This window comes from Oreochromis aureus, linkage group 12 (genome assembly GCF_013358895.1).
Source record: "Oreochromis aureus strain Israel breed Guangdong linkage group 12, ZZ_aureus, whole genome shotgun sequence".
NCBI lineage: Eukaryota > Metazoa > Chordata > Actinopteri > Cichliformes > Cichlidae > Oreochromis > Oreochromis aureus.
Window position 1 is genome coordinate 24,939,485 of NC_052953.1, and position 25,766 is coordinate 24,965,250.

Sequence of the window (25,766 nt, forward strand, 5' to 3'; positions counted from 1 at the left end):
TTTCTTAAAAATTCATTTTTTCTTAAAAAATTCATTTAAGATGCCATTTTTGTGAATGAATAAAGTCAACACGTTGTGTAAGAATGTGATCGGAGTTTAAATAGAAATGAAATCAAATTTAAGACAGCATGCAATCCCCAAATTGGACATCTCTGTAGATGACCCAGGTATGTCTTAGATACAATAACGTATTTATTTCTTTTACCAACGATCAGTCCACTAACCACTGAAAATAAATCTACTTTGCACACTAAGCATTGGAGGACCTACATTTAAGAAGAATGTGCTTCAACCATAGTCTAACCATATGACCTCAACTAGTTCATTTGGTAAAATAAATAAACCAATAGTATAAATATAAATATAAATAAACAAACAGTTCTCCCTTCTTATGAACCACATCCAGAAGAGCAAAAATTGTAGGCAAATATGAGAACACCCAGGGTACCATTGTTAAAGACAGCATAATTAATTTAATAGATAAAAAAAAACAAAAACAAAAAAAAAAAAGTTGATCTTTATGAGGCGAGATGTGATCATTATTATTTATGTAGGATTTGCTTGATTTTTTTGTATGGAATGAGTCATCTTTGTAAAGCCCTCATTGTATAACAAAACCCATTAGCCTTCCTTATTGTGTTGGTCAGTGTAATGTTTCATTATACCTGAGGTATATTATTAATAACCTAGCATTAGATATATTAAATGTAAGAGGTATAAAAGATAACACTTAACATGTGGTGAATCAACTTGATAAAGAACTGAATGTTTTGACGATCATTTAAAAAACAAAAACACATGCACACAATTTTGATTTACATTCATTTAATAGTTACTCATGACAGTTTCCAAAGGTAGGCTGTGCAGCATAAGAAGTATTTTGAGTGCTTTCCTGTCCAACAGTGTTATCAACTGTTACTCCAAATGTTTCTTACACAACAGCGGTCAACCCCCCCCCCCCCCAAACAAACAAAATAAACAAAAACAAACTTACAGCTGTGTTACAAACAAAACACATTCTTCAAGAACCCTGACTCTCTGTCAGTGATTATGTGCAATCGTCTTGTTTACAACTGGGGTGAGAAAAGTGAACATTTATATCAAAAAACCGAACACTTTGAAATAAAAGATTTTACATTGCAAAAGAGAAAAACATAATTTAAGCTTTGGGTTGAGAAAGGCTGGATCCCTTTTGGGAACCAAATAGGTCTTCCATGATTTTATAAAGAACAAAGACAATTAAATACGTCTGAATGGCAACGGAAACAAATCCAACATGAATGTCATCAATCAGACACCATATAAGACTTCACTTGGACAACACTACATTTACCCTGACTTGAACTGCGAAGCATAAGTGCTGTAGATAGTTGTGATTTTTTTTCTTTATTTTTTGTTGAAGTTGCAGTCAAAAGTTTTCACTTCAGTTGTTCATAAATGTGTCACAGTTAGGATACAGAAGTCAACAACAAAGATGCATTCCTGTGCTCGATGACAATCTTGTGCGTGCGTGTACAGCAGACAGCAAGAGGAAGTTGTACATGATTGTACACAGGTATTTGGTGCTGAACACGAGTACAGTAAGATTATGTGAATGCAGCAGTGTCTTTATTTTCATTTAAGGAGGGCACAAAGGCAAACGTGATGAATGCTGCTGATGTTCTGATGTGGTTCTGAGGTGCAGCAAGGGTGTTAAGGCTTTGGAGATGTCATATTGTACAGTAAGGACAAACAAACGGGAATCGTCTTCATTTATACAACATAAGAATTGCCATAATAAATGTTATATGACTAACATTTACTTAAAGTTCGTACATGATGTGGAATAAACTGTTTTTGTATGACATGATTGTGACCGCAAACGTAACGCACACGTTAAATTTACACTTTGCATCAGCATCCAGCATCTCCTTTATGAACTTCCAAGCATAAAAGACAAAAATTAACTGTAAATGTTTAACTGTAAGGCATTTGCACATTTCTAGTTTAATGAAATATTCCTAGGCTGTGTCGTCCCGTCTTTCAAGCTTCTATGAAGTTACGGTCATGTCATTCAAGCTGACTACTAAAATAAAGGAATGAGGCATTTTCAGATCATAGTTTCGCAATTAAGCTCAAACTGTCCAGGAAATTTAACCGCAACGGCTGCAGACAGTCTATGACCTCCCTCACTGTGTGTGATAGTTCAGCGCTGACACACACAGACGCACACTGAAAAAAAAACTGAGGTAGGCGAGAAAACAATCAAATGCTTGACCATAATGTAGTCATTGTGTAAATGTGAACAAGAGGGAAAACGTGAAAGGCAGAGGAAAAAAAAAAAAATCAGTGTGAATGTGGGACTGATGTCAGTTTACTCAGAGTAAAGATGACCTTGCGCTATTTGAGTTGGTTAAGAATGATCCATGCAGGCCTGCAGTCCCGCTGCAGCGCTGGTGACAGCATGCAGTACGCCTTTTACACTTTGCATATTTTGGTGGGCGCCGATTCCCCCTGCCCTGACCTGTGAGTGTGCGTTCAGGGCTTTTCTTGTGGTGCCTTGAGGTGAAAGGGTGCAGAGACAAATGGGTCTACGGCGCTCACGTCTGAGGTCCACGAGTGCAGAGGTTCAGCGGGGACAGATGCTACAGCAGCCTGCTTGCTCGCGTTAGACACCGCTTTGTGAGCTTCTGCCGGCTGCTGGGGCACAGGTCCTTCAAAGTGTCGGGAATATTTGGCCAGAGCTTGAGGACGGAAAGGTTGCTGGGCAACCTGTCCTAAGACTCCTTGATCAGAGGTTACAGCGTGAGCTCCAGCTGCGTGGGGGTACGAGGTCTTCGGCTGTGCTCCTTTGGGCTGATTTCTTTTTCCGAAGGGAGCCTGTGAGAAAACGTCGAGCTGCTGCTGCTGCTGAGCCGCGAGGGGACCGCGTGGAAATGGAGCGTTGGCGAATACGTCACTTGTGTCTTCTTGCGCAATCCGAAAGGGGGCTTTGGAGAAGATATCTGCAGTGCCCTCCGTCTCCTTTGCTGCCTCCTGTACATGCTGGAAGTGATTCTGGGCAAAGGTATTTGGAGCAGGTTGATCGAAGGTTGCAGCTGGTTGTGCTGCTGCTGCTGTGCCGGAGTGCAGAGATGGATGGAGAGCTAACTGAGGCCCTTGGTCTTCTTCATCCTCAGAGTCCTGCAGCAGAGGTCTAGAACCGCTGCAGTCATGGGGGGCTATGTGACTCTCAATGCCTTCACCGTCCTCTTGCTCGTCCTTGTGTGCTTCTTTTTCTTCGTCTTCATCGCTGGAGTGCACACAGCCCTCATTCTGTGGAGAATCTGCTCCTACAGCTTCAGTCTCTTGTCCCTCCTCAAGCACAGAGTAGCCATTACTCTCCCCTTGGAGATCTGTTCAAGCAAGCAAAGATAGAGGGGGAAAACAAATTGGAGGTAAACAAAAATGTTAGAATACAAATGAGAAGAAACTTTGCCATCTGTGGTTCAGCTGTCCATTTATCTACCAGATCGGTCTCGTCACATATACTGCATAACCAATGGACTCTAAAATCTAAGTCACTGATTTTCGAGGATGACTAAACAATGAGGAACCATTATAACACTACAACAATTCTACTCTGACCAAGTCACAGTCACATCACTACCAGTTTTACGTCACCACATTAACCTTGTTTCCACAAATGAGCAGGAGTACAGCTGCAGTATTCTCAACTCAACCTAGCAACACCTAGTGTTACAGGAAAACAGCAGCAGCAGTTTTGCTTTAGGTTAAAACTGAGTGAGTTGAGGAGGAGGGAGCATGAGAGAGATCTGTGGAAACAAGGGGAGAGAGCCTTCACAGCAAAAGTGAAAAATAGTTAGGGACAGACAGATTGCACAGAAGACAGATCAGTCTTACCTCAGCGGTGTTGACAGCAGCTGTTAACTTGCAGCTCAGGGGGAAAGGTTAGTTGAAGCAATTAAAGGAAAAGACCAGCTTTTTTTGGCTCTTGTTGTTTTGTTTTACTTCTAGGGCGAGGTTTGCCTCCTCACTTGTCTGTTTTAAACCGTCCACGCCCTTTCTGTATGACTTAAGTGTGAATATGACACAGTTTGGAGCTGACAAAAATATCACACAGTGTGACGGCTCATTTAAGTGTGTAGAATAACAGCTTCTCATCTCTCACAATACAGCTCATAGTCTGTAAAGTCAACTTGAGATATTACCTCATGAACAGACACACAATTTAGGAAGGCAAATTCGAAAAAGTGTGAGGAGGAATCAAGTTTTTAGGTTTCTGAAAACTGGTCTGATCACAACAACCACTCTATTTATGAACATTACACTGGGTGATATGAACGGGATTCATGACAACAATACCCCATTAGCCTTTTATGGCTAAGGGAACGCCGAGTCTGATGATCTCCATCAGTGATACTTCATTAACACTGTTTGCATTTCAACCCAAAGAGCAAAGCAACACACGTAAAAGTCTGCAACCAGTGGCAGAGTGCTGCAGGATGCAGCATTATAGCGGATTGCAAAAATATGAGCAGCATTATTAAATGGAAAGAAAATGGGATGTAGACATTTAAAGTGGTTGGGATCGAATGTAATACAACTCACACAGCTGACACACAAGCCTTTCTTATGATTATTTAATGAACTACAGGAGACAGAGGTGAAAGGTATCCCAGTGTTATCAGGAAGTCAGTTCCATCATTAGCTCTGTTAAATAAAATCTATTCAGGCATATACAGTAACTTACATGTACCAGTACTAATGTATAACCTAACAACTGCAATGGAGAGCAACACATACTATCCAGTCAAGCGATTCAAAAGCACTTAGTTTCATGTATGTTTGGTGACTAAACCGTGAGCACTAGATAAATGTTTGACAAGAACTGAGAGAAGACAGAAGGACAGAGTTGACAGTTTTGCACTCTTCAATAAAGCCTCATACACAAATATGTTTTATCTATACATCCTTATACAATTTTTACATATTTTATAATGGTCCTCAATTCATACATTCTTTCTAAAGCACTATCAATAATAGTCACTTTTAATCATAACATGATAAAATGTTACACACTAAAATCTACCTTTACCAATGCTGACAAGTGCAAAAAAAAAGTGTTACTTTATGTACATTTACATTTCTCTTTCATCTGGAAAGACTGTAACAACTGACTTTATGGTATATGGTAACAAAGGATTGGCCAGAGAAGATTGAGAGGATGTCAGTGGGAAAGGAAGGAAGAGTATTTTCATGTAAAGTTCCTTCATTAACATAATACCTACACAAAACAACAATGACATTTACGTTGCACTTCCCTCTCTGTGACGGTGGTATTCTGCTAAAAATCTGCTCATTTATACTGACCCTGAGAGCGGACCAACACAGAGGAAAAACAGCATGATTATAGAGTCTTGTTCAGCTTTGGCATCGGAACAGGTCAAATACCTTCATTCCCTTTTACTTCTCCTGTGCTTACCTCAACGATGGGTCACAGGTATGAGGGTGAGCTGACATTAGTGGTGTTGTAGATAATGCTGACAATGGTGGGAAGCTGTGCTGTGGCAATGGAGCCGAACTCACCAGTCGTATTAACACTGACCTCACCAGTTTCAGGAAACGATTACAACTGACAGATTCACAGGTGTAGCATTAGAATATAAGACACGCTGCTTAACATCCAGAAAGAGGGGACAGTATACAGGTATGCTCAAGCCTGTGAAGCCACTCAGTCCGTTTACACCAGTGATTCCCAAACTGTGGGCCACAATGGCACTACAGGTGCCTGCAGTAATAACAGAAATTCAGTTTGAAATTATGCACAAGTATGTACATATTTAAATGTATTTATTTATATAAAAGTGAATTAACACTGGTGATTAGAGGTGGTGAGTTTGTGAAGTTTTTCATCACTCTGATCTAAATTTACCGCTCTTGTTTTGAAGTGTGAGTCCCGGTGGCAGGTGGGACACATACAAAGTGGCCATGACACTTTGCATATGACTGGGCAGCATTAGCAATTTATAGCAAACAGCCTGTGGTGTTTATGCTTTTTTTAAATAGAAATGTCAAGGAAACACACCACCCTCTCTTGTGTTTTGATTAGAGTGAAGATTTAAGACTGGGTGGGCCCCATGGGATTTTCTGGTTTTTAAGTGGGCCGCAGTACTCTTGACTTTGGGAATAGCTGGTTTAGACAAATTGATCTATAAAGGAATCATGGCACATAATTGCTTGAACAGATTTGACTTTCCATGACTATGGGCATGCCAACAGTGTGAGAAATCTTTAAAACCTATCCAAAACTGACACTTCTTCTTTTATAAGTAAACTGGTTCAATCAGCACAGAAGCACAGCTCCAGGTCGCATCTTTGTTTGGTCAGTAGTTCAAAGCTCTCATAGGAAAGTGCATCAAATTATCTACAGCATTTTACAGTCCTCAGTCTTTAGTCAGACCCCTGACACATATAACCATGCTTAACATGTGCATTCAATGATGGTCGACCATGGGCGTGCACTCTGAAGGATGTTAATGCGAGTAAGAGGAAAGCATGAGGAAGACCATGGTGTAGCCAAGACAGAAGCGGACGATATGCTCAGGCATTAATGAAAAGATTTTTACCAGTGTGGGAATGTCAGCGGCTAGCAGAGACATATGAAACCAGCTATCAGGCAACTAGAGATGGAGTTGAGGCCAAGGAGGCACATAAAGAGAATACTGGCTCCTCTCGGTTCATAAGGTGCTACATTAAGTGTCTCTGCGTGCCCATCTCTACCCCCCCAACCCTCCCCGTATCCCTTTGTTAGGATTGCACACTGCCCCTTCGACCTCTCCCACCCCCTCTAGAGGTCGATGAGCTGATCCACCAGCAGAAGGGAACGAGCCAAGTTGGGGATGCTGGACTCTGAACTGCCACTGTTGCTGCGCGAGTGACCACCTGGAACGTGCCAGAAAGAAAGAGAGATAGAGACAAGGATGGGCATGGAGGAGCCGAGGGAGAGTGTGAAAGACAAGCAAAAGAATAAGTCATTTTAACAGGGATTGCATGGAGAAATTAAAAAGTGGGGAGATGACCAGGATGAGGGGATGGCAGAGCAGAGAGATGCATGAATAGGGGGGTAGAAAGAGAAACAAGCAGAGAGTGAGCTGAGATAACTTTCATATAGCTGCATCATTACAGGGGGAGGGGGGGATTTAGGGAAAGCCATACTAACATAGGGAGACTTTCAAGATAAACTAAAAAGAGCCAAAACACCTGCAAGATGGCGAAGCACTGGGAGTTAAAAGATGACTGATGTAAGAGTTTGATGAGATAAGAAAAAAAGCCACCCATACAAGACTTCTCACATCAGAAATCCCAGGAACAAGCTAACGGTAACTAAACTGGGAGGGAGGGGCAGGGGCTAGCTCATTCATCTTTGTGGCTCACAGTCTGGGTTTCAGCAGGTGTGAGTGCTCATCTCAGAATTAGGTTAGCCTTACCTTGATTTGAGTTTTTGGAGATGAGCACTGGAATAGGATCAAACTCGTCGTCATTGCCCTTCTCCCCACACGACATGAGGAAAGCAGAGTCTGTGGTGAAGGAAGAGGAAGTGAAGTAACGATGGAAGCGGGAAGAGGTTAACTCGGCCAACGAAAAGAGCACGAAATTAAAAAAGGAGGAGAAGGGAAAAAAAGGAGGATGCGAGTAGATTATAAACGGAAGCAGCCAGGGCAGTCAAAGTGTTTAAAAGCCATTCAATTTTACATGGCTTTTAGCATCTTCTACAAATGAGTCAAGGGTCTGGCGAGGCTGTCATTTAGTGTCCAATTCAATTTCCACTTTTGCTTTTTACTGTTTGAACAGGCCTTTCTATTGTGTGGTTGATCAGGGGTCTGCAATTGTGTCCCCACAAACACTGAAACCCCGAAACCCTGCCCCCCCAACACACACACGTACACGGAAAGTAAAAGGTCTTACCAGAAGCAGTCTGACCAGCTGGCAGCTCCTCCAGGCAGGATCCAGCGCCAGGAGGAGCAGAGGAGCAAGAAGAAGGGAGAACAGAAACAGATGGGTTTCCATGACAGGTATGAGATAACAGATCACAACCCAGCAGAGAATCCTCCCCAGTGAGAGAATCTGAGACAGCGGCCAAAGAAAGAAAGGGTATGAGAAAGTAAGACTGTTAGTGCAAGGAGCAGAATAAGATGCATTGTATTAGTATAATAGCTTATATGTGCAAGCATAAAGAGTCCAAAAGGTATGTTAGCTTCATTTAATAACAAACAATAAAAAAAGTGGCTCTTTTTCAACGATTGAGCACAGTTTTTATTTCTATAGCAATTTTCAAGATAAACATGGCAAACTGGGTCACAGAAAAATGCAAGCAGATCTCAGTGAATACACCACTTAAAATGGTCCATATAACTGAACTATCCTAAAGCAACTGTTCTAGTTACAGCCCAAAATGATTGTGATCTGGGACGCCAGCAAATGTTTGTGTTGATAAAATAAATAAAAACAGCTTAAGATTCTCACCGAACCTGGACTTAGTTAACCTTGGGTAAAAAAGTGATCGGAAATAGTGCTATTCTGAGGTCCAGGATGCTAACCTGGCACACTGGCAGGAATGAGCTCTGGTTGGCCCAAATGTCTCTGGGGCTGGGGAGCCTCCAAACCAGGAATCAGTGAGTCCACACACACCTCTGCCATTGCTACATAAACACAATATAAAACAGTAATACAGAGTTATTAGTAGTTATTAGCTATTAGTAGTGTACAGAGAAAGAAAAAAAATTGATGAACATCGTCTTTGCTCCTTTCCCAGATGATATGCCTGACTTCCTAAGGATGTGAGAGAAAAGCAGGAGGAAGGAAGACACATGCAGAACAAAAGAGGAATTTTGGGGGGCAAAGCATGGGACAAAAACATAGCTGGTACCATTTGTGGTGCTCTCTGCAGCAGTATTGAAGGAGTCAGTCAGGGTTAAGAGGTCAGGGAGCAGAAGAGAAGTATCAGGGGACTTCTGTCCCTCAATCAGCTTCTCTGTGAGTGAGCCAGAGAAAGAAGAGGGAGAGGAGAAAGGGACAGATGGCAACAGAGAAAAGGGCAATGAGAGAGGATTTTCCATAGAAAGGATAGAGAAGCAGAGAAACTACACTTTTGTGATGGTGCATGATGGCAAAAATCAACATGGACAAATGCATCTATCTGCCCTCATGTTCAGCATTTTTAGAAACAAAATACATCCAGCAGACAGTAATAAAAAAAGTAAAAAGAATCAAGGATATCATGTAAATTTTGAGGTACTTTCACATCAATATAGTAAAAATACATTTGTTAGTTTATATCAGGGTTGTCAAACATAAGGCCCTGGGGCCAGAAAAGGCCAAGCAAAGACTCCGATCAACTGTATGCCTCTGGAAGATATGAAGGACAGCATAAATGTGAGCTGTATGTGGCACACAATGTAAAATGAGTTTGACATCACTGGGTTATAGTTCCTTCCTCAATAGCATTCAGTTGCCAAAAAAAGTTAAATTATGGCAGCAGATTTTTAATGCAGAAAACATTTCTCATGCTCTTTCACACCTTCAAAAACACCTTCCTTTTTATTTTCCACAACATTTTCAGCTCATTTTTGGAGCAGTGCATGCAAAACAAAACCCACAGTTGATGTTGTTATGCTGTTGTTACCAAAACTCACAAATAAGATCTGATTTTATTAAGTAGTAAGTGTGCTGCATGCATGAAGTGTATTTCTATTATAGGATAAGTGTATTTCATGCAGTAACTAATTTTTCACTGCAGCTTTATACTCACAGGGAACTGCTATGGGGCAAAGAAAGGGTTGGGGGGGCCATCTAAGACAAGGAATGTGTTGGCTCAGAAAATGGCACAGCAGATGTGACCTTCTGACCCCTTCGCTATAGGAAAGACGCCAACGCTGATGAAAAGCTTTTCACAAATCCTAAATGTCAAACATTTGATTTTTCACAGGGAACAGTGAAAATATGTCGTTTTAAAATGCTACATACAGTCTATTTTACACGCTGTTGCACTCTCGCCACAAGGCTGTTTTTACGTTATCTCAGATGGAACGTTGCGCTTGTTTAGCAGAAGTCAGAGTGTGTTTGCTTGTGTGCATTCTATCTCAGTAAGGGATCCAAAGAGTCAAAGAGATAGCTTAGGCTGGGCAGAGAAGATTACCCACACCCTTATTATGTAACGTTTTTATCCTCTCAGTTCAGGCCTTAAACAGTATGTAAACAACAACAACAAAAAAAAGGGTAAAGAGGCATGAAGCATACACTTCCAGAAGCACTCAAGGCTAAACAGAGAAGAAGATAAAAAGCTGGACCGTCATTTCAACAGGAGAGTGCGCTTTCTCCTGTTCTTAGCAGCACTGGTAAGCAGGCTCCACCAGTAGTAAAGCAATCCAATTAACAAAGGAGAATTTGTCCTTCGCGTTACCAGGCAACAGAGAAGGAGAAAGCACAGACCTGCAAATGAGATGCGATCTAGCTGTAGCAACACTGTCTATTCATGAAGGCTGACAAGAAGCCACTGTGAGGCTGCTCGCTAAGTCAACAAGATAGAACTGTGTACTAATCCAAACCACAAAAACTGGCACTTGGAAGCTAACCTGTGGATGGTGTGAGAGCCAAGAAACTACCTGAGCAAATACAAAGTCACTCATGAGGTATATTTGCTAAGAGTCCAGGAGAATCAAAGGGATGCCTCGTTGTGCGTCCTGGTGTGACCACAATATTACAGAGTGAGAGGCAGTTAAAAGGGTCTGAGAGACAACAGTGCTGACGCTACACTTGTGAGGTGATGGCTATAGATCAATACTGCACAGTGGACTGATGATGGCTCTAAAAATTCAGACAGCAACATCTAGGGCAGCTATAACCTACACAACTTCAACATAATGATTCCAGTTTCTCTAATAATATGCAAGAAAGGCATACTGAGAAAAGCTAAACAAAGCCTTACCTGGAAAGGCATTGAGGCTGGGAATGAGATTTTCATTGGATCCTGCGGCTTTCTCTCCAGCTGCAGCAGCTGTGCACAAGCCAAAGGAGGAGAAAAAACAAACAGATTTTAGATCATGGAATGATTCACTAATACTGTGCATGAACAAACTGAACTTACTCTCAGCTAGCTTTGCAAAGTCTTTGTTAAGCAGCTCCTCTGCTGTTAGCTTAGAGAAGTTATCGTCACCAAAAGGATTCCAGGCGGGCTGAGTGTTGGGGACGGTAAGTGCTGAGGAGGCGTCCACTTCACCTGGATGGTATACACTCTGTTGGGACGAGCAGGGGGACCCAGAAGGAGTAGTGCTTGCTGATCTGCAGTACAAAGATAAATATAAAAGACAGTAGGAGCACACAGTGAAACTACACAAAGGGTGTCAATGCACACTGGCCTCCTGATGTATGCGGTAGTAAGGAGAATGAATGAACGGTTATTTAAAGACTGAAGTGAGAGATTCTCGGGGATCTAAAAGAGTTAATTGTCCTCTTTCTGGGTGCTGTCATATGAATGGGCTGTCTATTACACGTCCAGCTTCACTCAATGTCATGAAAGAACAGTTCATCCTCAGATCGCTGAGGGGAGTTCATTTTGCTCACTTGGACTTGTTGAGGCTGGCTTCAGCTGCGGCTGCCTGAAGTAGCTGGGTCGACTTGCTAACGGGGACCCCAAACACGGCACTGTGGGTGACATCGCTAAGGATACGTCTGTGGCCACTCTTGGTGGCCGTCTTTGGCGAGGAGGGTGGTGTCAGGGAGCCAACTTTGTGGATCCCTCTGCCAGTTGTCTGCAATGAGAAAAAAAATCATGCAGAGGGGTGAAAATGTGTTAGTCACTAAAACCTTTTCTCTATTGTACTGTGCAAAAGTCTGGAGTCTTTTCTTTATATTTTTCTAGAAAAATAGTAAAAGTTCCTGTGGTCTATTGAAACACATGCAAACATACATGGAAAAAATTATATAGAAGCACAAACAGAGTTTGTACAATTCTAAACAGCTTGAAAGTCAATATTTGGTTTGACCACCTTTATTCTTCAACACAGCCTGAACTTTGCTAGGCAAGCTTTCTTGTAATTTCTGGTCTTCAGAAATATTTCTCCAATTTCTTGAAGGACAATCAAAGCTCTTCATTTTTTAGAGACTCAGCTCAAAAACAAATGGTATGTTTTTGCAACAGGCTGTTGTAACAAAGTGCATAAAGATACAATTTAAAATTGGTTCTGTTCATAAAAGCCAAGTTGTCTGTTAAGTGTAGACACAACACTGGTTCATCCCTTGAGTTAGCTGCCTTTTCTATGTTTGAACTATTCAAAGGTCAGTATTCCTCTGAAATAGTCAGATACAAGTACTGGTCTAAAAATTAGTGAAAAAGGCCAAAGTCCAAAGAAAAACTTTAAAAGACCGTCACAAAGCCTGGAGAACTATTGCTCAGGACCACTTAAAAATTACACGAAAGTCTGGCTGGTTGGAAGCAAAACATAAAGAAAAAACTGTCTGAAGACTTTTGCACAGTTGAGTATAACAAAGAAATAAACGAATCAGATACAAACATTAGAACAAGTAAGAGCAACTGGAAAAGAAAATTGATTCAAAGAGATTAAAGATTGCTCCAAACTACAACTCTATGACAACAGGAAACATTTACAGGAGAGGAAAACATGAAACAGTCTGACAGAAACTGGTGAAAATCCTATACATTATACATTCAATAAAAATGGAATGAGACTTTTCAAATATTTTGCCACCGAGAAGAGGAAAAAGTGAGCAAAAGTCTGGATGTGATTCGTTAGAGACGAGCCAATAATCAGCCCCGACCCAAAGAGTAGCAGACAGCAGCAGGAGTAGGACGTTACCACAAACTCTGGACCACGAGCTGCAGGACCAACAATTTCGGACTCGGGGATGGGTGTGAGATGGGCAGCTGCAGTTTCAAGGACTAAATGCTGCTGCTGTTGGTGTTGATGCTGCAGGGTAGCAACTTGAGGAACAGGTTTAGGTTTATACTGCAGCAAACTGGATGCTTGTGATGATGTTTGTTGTTGCTGAAGTTGGTGGTGGTAGAGGTTCTGTACCAGGTGATGCTACACAGGAACACCACACAGCTGACCGTGAGCAAGGTTTAGTAATAAACTGTGGCCCAACTGAAATTGTTTTTGTTATTTATTGCAAAACTAAACCAGATTAATTTTTTCTGCTCTGCTTCACCAGCAAACAACATGAATGTACAGAAGATTTGGGACAGAGAGAGAGGAAAAAGAAATCAATGTAAAAACCTACAACAAACCTATAAAAATATGGAAATATTCGTTGCAGCTAATGTTAAAGTGGGAATCTCAAAGGGTTTGTTTGAACAAATGTCTGTTGAATTGACATTTATTTATAAATGAGGTAACAGAACCGAAATTTAACAGTTTTCTGAGGAAAGATTCCTAATAAGTAAATAATTAATTTTGCACTATAAAATCAACAAGTTTTTCTGTGAGCTTAGCAGTTCACACCATCATTCCTCAAGAATGTGTCAACGAAACACGTCAACAGGCGTGTACTAAGAAAAAAAGTTCAGCATAGCCAAGATTTTTTTTTTTCTGTTAGCTGGCTTGATGAAACCTAACAATCCAGTCTGAGACAACAGGCATGATGATGGTGGTGGTTATTAACTTTCTTTGTTAACCTAGGCTTGCTTCAGGTGCCAAGAGGGCAGCTGACATGTCATTTGATACTTCCTCCACACAAAACTGATTTAGCTCCACCTACTCTGATCAGAAACATTATCAGAGGAACAGGTAGCAGAGATCTAGAAAAATAATTTTAAAAATGTAACAATAAAATACACCTCCTATTGCTGCAAATAAGACAAGCGAGCAGTGATGGCAGAAAATCATCAGTCTTGCAAATTCAAGCTAGTTGCAAGCTCTCCAAGCACTAAAATAAAGTGAGGTGCGTCAAAAAGAATCATCTGAATTCAAAAAGCCATGATTTTAAAGTGATAGTAATAGAAATAATGGACATAGAAGTTTGTGGTAAATTTAAAAAGTACATGGGTGAATATAAAGTTTTACAAACAAGACAATGTTAATAAGTTCTCAATGTGTCCCCCTCCGGACACACAGCATGTCTCCACAATACTCAAACTCGCCGCTGCTGTTATGCTAATGACCAGCAACCATGTGACACGAATCTCCTATTTCTAATAATACGTATTTCCACTATTACCGGAGAATGTTTGGGGAATTAAACCACTTTAAAATCGGACAATTCTTTTCAATACACCCTGTATAAATGCTGTTTATTTCCAACTGCACGCTAGGGTTTTGAAACTTGAAGTTTGACCAAAATTCAGACCAAAATGAAACCAAAACTCTGCAGATAATCTGGGCAGGAATAGGTTGTGTGTTCAGGATCAGTTACTATGGTGATCTAGTCAGGCAAAAGTAGAGACACCGTCATAACACTGAAAATGTGTTGACAGCAGATCTAGTTAAAAGTCTTACAAGAACGAATTGAAAAGGAAGCTACAGTGAGCTGGTTAAATGGAGAGCTGCAAACAGCACATTTCCTGCCTCTCAGCCAGGTAACTTCCTCCAACCCTTTCACTGGGGTGCGGTGCTGAGTATCAAATCACAGAGTGAATGAAAATTACATGTACTGCCTGTCATCCGATTTAAATCGACATCAGTTTATTCAGCTGCATCCAGATGTCTCTGATCTGCAGTATTAAACTGCACTTGCTCATACCACCACTAAATAAAAGTCAGTGTTTCCCCCCACACAAATCATATTTAATAAGGTCTTTTTTCAATTTTATTTCTTTATTCATCTAAGGAAAAGATGGCATCCATAAGTGTTTTATTTGGCAAGTTCAATTGCTGCTGGCCCTGGTTCTTCCAGTCTGTAACATAAGACACACTACTGCAGGATTCCTTAATATCACTCAGCTACTTTTCAAGATAGGATCTTGACTGATGCCAGCTTGTACATATTGGACTACAGATTGTGACAACAGTCCTCCTCCAGCTCTGGAGATCCATTGCAACATGTAAAGGCTGCTTAACCAGAATGTGCAGCAGGTGGAGAAGTGTTTCATGTTGCACTACGCCAAGCTCACAAATCCTACAGAGCAGAACAAGAACCACCATTGCCAGTTGCAGTGTAAGAAACTAGAAGTGGAGTTCATCTACAGGATGAGGCATTAGATTATATTTCTGCTTTTTATAAGTTACAAAATATACAGCAAATAAAGCATTTGTATAGGACAAACCTATAAATGATATTTAATAATATCAAGGCTCACAAAATTTCAAAATCTCTGGTAGCCCTTCGGGCAGGCACTCTTCAGTTTTTGGTAGCCCAAAATAAATTTAAGTAGCCCGAATAAAAAAGAGAGCAATTTTTTAATGTTTTGTTTCCGTTACAACATTATACATTAAAGTATAATATTGTAACGGAAACAAAAATTAATCAGAAAGTTGTTAAAATACAAATCACAACAACTGTATAAAAATCACAGTCATCAACTCAAATACTTGTTTCTAATTAAACAGAAATTTCTATGAACTTGTAAGAACTGTGTAGAACATGAATCAGTCTGTGTCAGATCCTGAATCTGAAATTTCCACTGAAGTCAAGGGTAAGGGGTGAGTGGAACCAAGATCGAGGCCATTTGCTTTTTGAAGTTTGCAAAGACTGCTAAATTTTGACAATGGTAGTTCACTCTTTGCAACATAGTACGCTTTTTAAAGATTTTTCAGGACTTCTGCTTGTGCTTGGTTTATTTTTAGTATGTTTTTTGCAATTGCTGTTTGTTCTGGGAAAGATATTGCAGACTGAGCAATAATGCATTTCTTGCATTTCTCATGGGTTCTGATGGGGTCTTTCTTAAAATTACTGGTCCTAGTTACAAAGGCGCTTGTCGACTCAAATGAAATGAAACTCACAACACACCTGGCAGAACATCATGTTATTTAGCTCCTCATATTCCAGCCACAGAAATTCTTTTGTCCATGAAACCAAAAAAAGGTGAGCTTTCTTTTTGCCTCATAGTCTGATTTGTCATAACTTTTCCGTTTTGTGGTAGGCTTTTATTTGGCTGCCCCTTCTTCACCCTGACCTGTCTTATTTGGCTCAGCAGAACTAAAATACCGGCGTAAATCCTGCTGCTTTTACACACTTACTTACATAACGGTCAGCGATTCTCTGCACAATCGACCTCTCACATGTTTAAGCTTGCTGTGGGAGATTTCACTTGTCACGTTTGAATAGTACCTAAGCTAATGAGTGACAAGACGATGTCAGAGGAATTGGTGCGCAATTAATCGTCACTCACCAATCAGTGCTGCCGCTCTCTACACACCGTTCGCGCGATCGCAAAGTGAAAGTGAAAGCAAAAAACAAGCACAAATTCAAACGCGATTTCAATATGTCACATATTGGCAGTGGCTCATCGATGCCAATGACATAATTACTCAGCTACATTTTCGAAAGAATGCAAAAGCATTGACATATATTTTCCATTCCTATGATAGCCCGACGGGCAGGGCTGAGGTAGATTTTGGTAGCCCGACTGGAAAAATCGCTAGCGTCGGGACGTCGGGCTAGCGATTTTGCGAGCCCTGTAATAATAATTAATTTAGGAAGTATGTGAGGCTCCTATTAACTATATGGATAAACACCACTCTCGCACACTGAACACAGTCTAATTGCTAAGAAACCAAATCAAACCAGGCCTGAAACCTTTGAGATTACCACTTTAAGACTGGGAGCAGCGTAAATGTGTAGCTTCGGCTTGAAACACACACCAGTGATGAACATAATCATGTTGAATTGTAGCTTCACTGAAACTAAACATAGCTCCTAAAATTATTTTTTAACAACAAACAGGGCAGCTCAGCTAAAAAACAATATACCTAACATCTACAGAAATCAAAATAGTTCATCAATAAAAACACAGACAGCCCACACATGAAGTTTGTATTTTTAAGTCTGTCTCATCATCAGCCCCAAACCCTTTGTGTGGTATCACACTCTTCTTCTTATTGCTTGCACAGTGAATATGCATTTAATGAAAACCCCCTGATGCTGTAAATTCTTTGAAAACAAAGGCAATAAAATGTCTCACCACGCGTGCACAGCATTATTTAATGCCATCCATGAAACAGCACACAGTGCAGCTAATCACCATTTCCAGTCTTGCTCTAACAGTCTTCCTACCTGCTGAGTGCTCTGTGGACTTAAGAAGGCAGAGGCTTGCTGCTGCTGCTGCTGCTTCATAAGCAGCTGCTGATGCTGAGATGTAGCCTGCGGCTGCATGTTAGCAGACGGAGCCTGTTGAGCAGGTTGGACAGCAGCTGCAGCTGGAGGAGGAACGCCGATACCGACACCTGAAAGGGAAGTGAATAAGATATATGAGAAGATTATAAAAGTCTTCTTGATCATCAAATATGACACAGATTATTTTTGTGCAGATTCTTACATGAACCAGCTGTCATGCTTACAAACCTTGTTGTGCAAGTGAGTGAGAAAATCTTAAATCACCTCGTTCTCAAGTTATTCACAAACTTCGGTATATATGCCACCCAGCCTCACAGTGGGGTGATGACAACACCCCATCATCCTTTTATGGCTAAGGTGCAAAAACTAATTGGACCAATACCAATCAAAAGATTGAATTCAAACAACACATAAATAAATGTGAGGGTGAATCATGCCACCATCTATTCTGTCTCTGCAAGTGGACCAGAAGGGAGTTCAAATAAAAACTAAAAGCCTTTAAAGAGCAGACTAAACCAATAGGAACACAGCATCTAAACAGATTTTATGGTAAAATTCTTGAGGGATTCATGAACCAAAAGTAATTCAACATAAATAGTGTCATTAGCAGGGTAACAGTCATCATAAATCCAAGCTTTGATCGCAACGGTTTTAACCCTGACATATAGAGAGAATCATCATTTAAACAGCTCCTTGTACCTATAGCCTGGGGTGCCCCAGTAGCCACACCAGGCCTCTTGCGTGGGGTGAGTGCTGGCTGGATGGGAAGAATGCCTGATATGGGCTGGGGCTGAGCCTGTCCAGCTTTGGGCCGCTGTCGAGGTGCAATTGAGGTTTCCGTGGTAGGAACTGGGTCTGTGAGCCTGATGGAAGAAGAACAAAACTCTGAAGAGTAAAGCAAAGTTTCTTATGACAATAATATTAATAAAAATAACACACACGCTTTGCTTGTCACTCACCTGGCTTTGTTTTGACTCTTTTTGGCCACTGCTTCACTCGCTTTGATAGGCTCAGGAAGTTTTGCAGGAATAGGTGAATTCTGCAGCAGAGAAAAGATTTATAAAAAATGATCAAATCTTTTCAAATTTTTGATTAGTATTTTCCATAAATGTGGCATTGTTTTGTGCTTTGTTATTACTAAGAGCCAAGTGACAAAATCTATACTAATATCACTGTGTCCTAGATTGCTATTTCTCTGGAAAGCCAAGCGGAAATTCAAACCCCAGCACACGAGATGTAAAATCAAAGATTTGTAGTAACATAAAGAAAATCTACGTGATGACCTGGTAACTGCTGAGCACACAGATATTTTCATCTACTACTCCCACTATTGCTCTCGCCATGATGACTCACATGTAGATTTGGGACGGGACACTCTCGTCGAGCCAGTTTAAAGGCAAAGTAGGATACTTGGTAAATGTCTGGCCTCTTTTCAGGATCAGGTTCCAGCATGTATCCTGAGACACAAAAATTTTTCTGAGTTAATTTCCATTTAAATGTAACTGCACCTACAGACTACACGCATTCAGAAAGCAGAACGGACGCATGATCTAAGCAAAGAGAGTACTTACTAATAAGACAGTGCATTTCATGTGAGTAGCGGGAGTTGTCTGGGATGGTGAAACTGCCATCACAGATAGCCACTTGGCTCTCGCCGAATGGAAGGGTGAAGTAGCACAGCTTATAGAGAAGACAACCCAAGGCCTGTGCAGACAAGGAAATTAACATGTATAAAAACATATACTCTGTATGACGTCATGGTAGGTAGATAATAATTCTAAATGTTAAAGTGAAACAAAAAGTTAGCCTCACCCAAATGTCTGCTTTTGTTGTGATGACATTTCCCCCATAGAGGTTGACCATCTCTGGAGCACGGTATGACAGCGTAGTGTACCTGCAGTAGCAGTAATGTATGAGAAAAGACCCATGAGCTTCTGAAATATAGGGAGAAAAAAGGGTAGATGGTATATCAAGAGGAAAAAAACCTCCAACACTAACTTTTTGATTTCATCCTCCAAAACTGCCACCCCTTCTGTCTGAGGATTTTGGAAGCGGTTGGTGGCACTTCCAAAGTCACAGAGCACATAGTGTCCACGGTCGTGAAGAAGAATATTTTCCACCTATGTGTGGAAGACAAGATGAGACTTGTGAGATGCGATGTACAGTGAAACAAACGCAAAAAACAAACAAACAAACAAACAAACAAACAAACAAACAAACTTCCAAATTACTAGTGTGACCATTCATTAGCTAGATCTGTGCTGTTAGTAGTATTCACATACAGAAAATGTATTAGGCTTGCCTTGAGATCTCGATGGATGATTGGAGTCTTGCACTGATGTAGACGAGCGACTGCCTCGCACGTGTCACAAAAGATCTGTAACACCTCAGCTTCAGTGAAGCCCGTCTGTAGCCGCTGGTTCATCAGGTTCACCACCTGGCCACCTACATGAAAAAAATTTAGTCAATAAAAATACATAAATTCCTATTTTTTATGTTATTATTTAAAATTTCTAGGTAATATTTAAGGCTCGAATGTAAGTTTACTCTGATACCAACACATCTAAAATAAATGATAAAAAAAATACATTAATCTTTATCATTCACATGACACTTCAAAGCGGTCAGCTTTTACATAAAAGAAAAAAAGTAAAGCGGGCATCATGAATGTACTGCTTTAAAACATATTAACATTGTTGTTTATAGCATAACAAAATGAATACATTTTCTACACTAAACAATTTAAAAACCCTAACGATGCTCACAACTTCACAGGCATGTTAACATTTTATCTTTCTACAAATGACACAGCTAAGTTGAGCACCGAGTAAAACACAAGTTCTATTGACCACGACAGCTATCAGCTGAACATTTGCCTTTGGAAAAAAAAGAAAGAAAGGATGCTGTAAGAGCCGAGGGTAATGGAGCTTTGAATTCAGAGATAGAAAGGCATGGGGAGGGGGTTGGGCGATTTACCTCGACAGAAGTCCATTAAGATCAGGACTTCCCACACATCACCAGCTCCGACTGCAGCTATGCTGGAGTCCAGGAAGCCGACTATGTTTTTGTTACCCACCAGGTCCCGCTGTGTAAACAAACAGAGAGAGAAACAGGAATGATGAACAACAAGAGATGCAATTTTCAAATATCATGCAGTCCTAAGAAATTTTATTTGGTAGATCAAAAAATACATAAATGTTTGTAAATTCTCAGTTTAATTTTAACTGCCAAAGGACTTGAAGCAATGATGATAAAATCATCTGATAGGCATGTCACCAGGGAGTGGCTACAGGAACTGGTTTGTTTCACTTACAGAAACGGACATGCAACTGAGCTTACAAGGCAACATTTTAAACAGAACTTCATGTTCTAAAATGGAACTAATTACAATCCTGAGTGCTGCTTTGTTATCACCACTTGACACAGGTCAAATAGTGTTTTTGAATAACTTTTTTTTAAAATTTCGGGCATTCGGGGTTGATCATATTTGCATTTTCTGTATCAAATTACATAACACTAGATAGATTTTTTTTTGTTGCTGAGCAGATTAACAGTAATGCAAATTACTGAATTTGCTCCAGTCAGCTTTGGGGCAATCACACTCACCATAATTTGTATTTCAAGTTTGCAGATCTTCAAATCGTGTTCGTTGTTGACATACATTCTTTTTAGTGCACATCGTGCACCTTGATGAGTCCTCACCAAAAAGACTATGGCAAAACCTCCTGCAAAGAGAAGAACAGGGAGAATGGACAAATTGAAATGCAGAAGTAGAAAAACCACCAAAGTTATGTCTCTTCCATTTTTTGCCACCATATACAGTGCAATTATAAGTGGCACTGCATTGGTGCTCAAACCCAGGGCGTTCTTTCTATGAGGCAATAGTGCTAAGCATACTGCCCTGTTCAGTCTGGTTCGAGTTTATTTCTCAGGACAGTGACCATCTGTTGACAGTGACTTGATTTTTACTGAGGAAAAAAGATCAAATAATCATAACCTAAACTACAAGGAGTCTGATAAAGTCACAATAAAAATGAAATCTATCAAACATGTGCAACGAATTGTTTTATCCAGTTTAAAGCACTGGTGTCAAACAGCCCTGCAGCAGGGTATAATTCAACCCTATTTCATGGCCCGGGTTTAGCATAAACACTGTGGGGTGAGTTAGCTGGCTGGCACAATGGTCACAAGACCTTGAAACAAAACTGTGTGAGTAAGCAGTTGTGCCAAAAAGATGCAAGAAGACAAAACTGACACGACATAGGAAGTGAGAGAATATATCATCCCACGTTTAGTCACACTGATGACAGTGACAGCCATAGCAACTAAAACCACCAGGAATCATACTGCACTAATAAATAAAGCACAAACTGAGTATCTGTTAGCAGATATCTAGATATTTTAGATTCAAATATCTTCTTCTTATCATTATTATTATTATTATTTTTCACACTTTTTGATGCCATACACCAAGCTGACTCTTCCTTCTGGAATCACTAAGCTAGAGACAATTTTACATCTACTATCAGCATTACTCACTACAAGCTGCATTGTTAAAGACATTCATAAAGTACAGCACAATTTTTTAACAGGAAACCACACTAAATATGAAATCATGTGGGCTCCATCCTCCATCCTGTGTGGGTTAGCATGGATGATAACACTTAGTAATTTTACTGTTGTCAACATAAATTAAATGACTTGAAGTTTCACAATGAAGTGCTAAATTCTCCAGTGGCTGCATCTAAGAAAAAGGAGCTGGCAGAACACTTTGCTCAGTAATTAGTGTTATGACATGAGAAGCAATTTCTTGGATGAGATATGAAGTTTAATTAAGAGCTGAGGCCTGTATTGAATCAGAATAAAGAGCAGAGGCTAGGCAGGCACGTGTGTGTATAGCCCAGCATAGCAGAGGCATCTGATCCACTGCTGTCTTGCACAGTCTAATCTGAGAGGCCTGTTAGAAATTAGAAGGATTAGCAGCCGTCTTAAGCAACATTTAGCAGTGGTCTACTGTCTCAGGAGACGGGGTTACTAAACAAGTACAGCTACAAATAGCCACTGCTTCTTGACGTAAAATGATTATAACACAGTAGTAAACACACACAAAAATAAACCTTTGGGCTCTGCAATGAAAAGTGTCACCAATGCTTGTAGTGCTCAGTTACAATCTGTCAGTGTAATGGAACTTGCATAATAAGCATCTAGGCTTTGGACTAGGACAGAGCACATGCCCTCACAACTACGATGCTGTTTACAAACATATACACGACACTCCAGTGACAGGGAGAAAAACCAGAGATCGTCTCAAGAGAAGGTGGCATAAACTATCTAATCTGACTTACAAAAGTTTTTTCCCCTCTTTTAGAAAATAATAATAATAATTATGGTATAATTATATAGTATAATTATGGACTAGAAAAAGGGAATGACTCGCACATTAATGACAGCAGGATCTGGGAGCACTAATGTTACCAGCAGTAACTCTATACATCGATACAAAACAACACTTCCTGCTGACAGTAAAGGGAGAGAACTGTGTGTCAGGAAATCCAGAGATAAGTCAGTAATAAATGCCCAAGACCCACAGCTAAAAAATAAATAAATAAATAACTAACACTGTTCAAAGCATCCACCTCCAAACCTTAAGCTACAAAAGCAGCACAGTGCGCCGCCCTCACTGCTTTAGTCAGGACAGGGTAAAGTGTGTTGCCACAAAGTTCAAGAGTGACAAAGGGAGTTGGAGTAAGAGGAGGAAAAAATAATTAACTACATGACGCAGCCAGATAACAGTGACTGCAAGCCCAGACTTCAATGAAAAGCATCTGAATAAACAGGTGTATTGCCAGTAGCTGTACTCAAATTACATAGAGCAGCTCTACTACCAGATCAAAATGTAGTGAAAAAAAATAAAAAACATCAAACCTTGCATCTTGAGGAAGCTGTACATATAATTATGATGATGCCATTTAGTAGGCCTAAGAGTAACACGTCTGAATTGTGCTTTTCTAAAGTCACTATCTGCAGCAAGGCCAAAGTGTTTCCAGAACTGAACTGAGCCCACAGAAACAAAGAAATTCCCTAACATCTCAGTACAGGGCGGGTCTGAAGTTTGCTGTGGAACTCATTCATAAAGCCAGTGTGTGGCCAAACACATGGTTCCCATCTATAGTACTGATAAATTAATCAGACTTTTTTCATCTATTATTTAGTAACAGGCCCTCTTAGCTAACAGAGCACGTCAGACTCTCATTGCAAAGACAAATGACCACAGGAAAACGGTTTACCTCTTTCACAATGTCCATTTAACCTGTTCTGGTAGAAATGACCTTAAAAAGGTGCAATCAGTCCTCACCACTAAGTTAAAGATTTGGATTAACAAATGAACACGCGAGAATATTTTCACTTGGAAAAGTTGGTGTGAAGTTATGTCTGAGTTTCAGCTTGCTGTAAGGTCGCATGCTATGTGCCAACACATCCTAACCAACAACTTCCAGTTAATTTTAACTTGTGCAGTCGACATCTGCCAGTCCCTCTGTAAATATCAATACAGGTGACTCAGCATGGCGTTGGCCCCTTACAGCACAGCAGGAAATCCAGTTTTGCCATGTTCCTCCCAGCCTTCGGGTAAAGAGTGTAGTAATGCAAGGAGAATACACACTGACAGATGTATAGCCATCCTCTTTACATCCTCTATCTTAAAACTTCAGCCCAGTCTGTCTTCCTCCTAATCTGCCTGTTAATATTATTATTGTTATTATTAATAATAAACAGAAAAGCCAGGTTTGGGCAACCTGGCAGCAAACAGGCATGAAGAGGACTGCCTCAATGTGTAACCTCTAAACCCTTACCAGTAAATACTCAGTAACCAATGCCATTTCCACTCAGTAATGTATAGCAAACATGATAGCTGATCATTGTGTTAGTAACATTACTCTGGCTGGGCCAAAAACAAAACAAAAACAGGCCCAATCGTTTAGGTGAAGCCGTCCAAATCACAATTAAAGTGGTTGTAGTAATCCACATTAGGGAACGCCACGTAGTTCACCTTCAGCGATTGTTTCCTCCACGGTTACTTGATATCGTCCGATGCTGAAGACTCGTCCGATGAAGCTGCCACCGCCGCCGGAACCAGCGCCTCCTCCACCGGCTCCAGGACCAGGCCCGGAGCCCCCAAACTCCCGACGGGAATCAAAAAATTTCTTCATTTTCCCTTGACACTGCCCAAAGCAGGACCGGGTCCAAAAATGTATTAATGTCGCGACAACGACAGTAGTTGGATAGAGTCAGTCCCTGCTACTCGCTGAGGTGCTGGCGTTAACGCTTCAGCAGCTGAATGAATGCTGCTAGCTGGCTTCAAGCTAAAAGCTAGAGAAACTAGCTGGACCTTAAAATATCCCGAACACTGCTGCCTGATGCTGTTCAGCTAACTCATGGTTTGAACAGCAGGCGGAGTCAAATAATGCAGAGAAGCCGCTTTCCACTCTATACCAAAATCAGTACTAGCTAGACTATGAGCTGGACTATGAGCCCGAAAACCCCCGTCAGCTCACCTAGCTAGCTAGTCAGCTAGCTAAGCAGCCAGGTGCCAGCTGTCAGTCAACAGACTAGCAGCCAGGTAGATTCCTGATATCAAGTCCAGGTCGTTACACATCTCGGTCGATATTCTCCCGAGCGAAATGTTAGTCCACTTGCTGCCTTATACCTCTGTATCGGTGAGAAAATGTCAGCTCTTTACTGTTTGTGTTCGTGCTGCAGGTTAGAATAAGCCTAGTCAACTAGGTTAACTTAATGACAGAGCTAACACAGCTACTAGTACACGCTAATGGCAGAAGTCCTACCCATCTCCCCTGAATCCTGCTGGACTGCTCCTCATGTGATTGGTCAAATCAACAGCGACTTCCTGTTAGTCCACCCTGCTTGTCCCTGAGCTGTGGATTGTCAACATAAGTAAAGTGTGTTTTGTGTTTTGTTTTATTTTTCATCAGTCTAATTTACTAATAACAGTAAAATAAAAGGAAACCATTTTAATCTTTAATCTCAAATTTGCGAACAAAGACGAGGAAATATCTACAGAAGGGGATCTCCACAGGATTCATTTGCTATGTGATTTCTGTTCCAAACTTCTTAACATATCAGATATAAAAGTGAAAGATATGGAGCTATAACAATAATATTAATGATAATAATAAAATGTATTATACATATCCTCCTGAGAACCGAGGAAAAAATAATCTTTCCATTGAACTTTTTTGTGTGATTTTCTTGCTATTTGGAGCTAAAAGAGGCCACCACGAGATATCAATGGAAAGCCCATGAGGCACCGTATTTAGTACCACAGTAAGGTAGCTCAAATAAGTAAAAAGATATAGACCACAAGCAAATGGCCATTGCAACATAAATGAATAGGCTAGTTCTCAATATTTAAATACAAAAACCAAAGTGAAACAAGCAAACCCGCAGTAACTAATCTAAAATAAACTGAGAACAAAAAATAA

General features: G+C 40.6%; 1 protein-coding gene across 8 annotated transcripts; it reads right to left on the minus strand.

Moving 5' to 3' along the window:
* Positions 1 to 808: 808 nt before the first annotated feature.
* LOC116310250 (AP2-associated protein kinase 1-like) lies at positions 809 to 25,141 on the minus strand. 8 transcript variants are annotated; one of them, XM_039620352.1, is made up of 20 exons: positions 24,317 to 25,136; positions 20,875 to 20,993; positions 20,245 to 20,353; positions 19,571 to 19,713; positions 19,267 to 19,388; positions 19,081 to 19,162; positions 18,840 to 18,972; positions 18,622 to 18,725; positions 18,228 to 18,307; positions 17,968 to 18,131; positions 17,209 to 17,378; positions 12,855 to 13,082; positions 11,602 to 11,789; positions 11,126 to 11,319; positions 10,967 to 11,035; positions 8,909 to 9,013; positions 8,580 to 8,681; positions 7,948 to 8,106; positions 7,470 to 7,559; positions 809 to 3,374 (listed from the first exon to the last, which is right to left on the minus strand). In XM_039620352.1, the coding sequence occupies exons 1-20, from the start codon at positions 24,474 to 24,476 to the stop codon at positions 2,518 to 2,520; spliced, it is 3,378 nt and encodes a 1,125-aa protein (XP_039476286.1). In that variant the 5' UTR covers positions 24,477 to 25,136; the 3' UTR covers positions 809 to 2,517. The 8 variants fall into 8 exon arrangements, with proteins under 8 accessions (XP_039476286.1, XP_039476288.1, XP_039476287.1 ...); XM_031727005.2 differs by having other exon boundaries at positions 3,232 to 6,924; positions 24,317 to 25,141; XM_039620354.1 differs by lacking the exon at positions 8,909 to 9,013.
* Positions 25,142 to 25,766: the final 625 nt, after the last annotated feature.

Excerpts from the sequence above, each read along its gene's own strand:
- LOC116310250 (XM_039620352.1), bottom strand. The coding sequence starts at position 24,476 with ATGAAGAAATTTTTTGATTCCCGTCGGGAGTTTGGGGGCTCCGGGCCT. Across the intron at positions 19,714-20,244 it reads CTTAATGGACTTCTGTCGAG|GTGGCCAGGTGGTGAACCTG; the intron begins GTAAATCGCCCA and ends TTTTTCATGTAG. Across the intron at positions 18,308-18,621 it reads GTCCCGTCCCAAATCTACAT|AATTCACCTATTCCTGCAAA; the intron begins GTGAGTCATCAT and ends TCTCTGCTGCAG.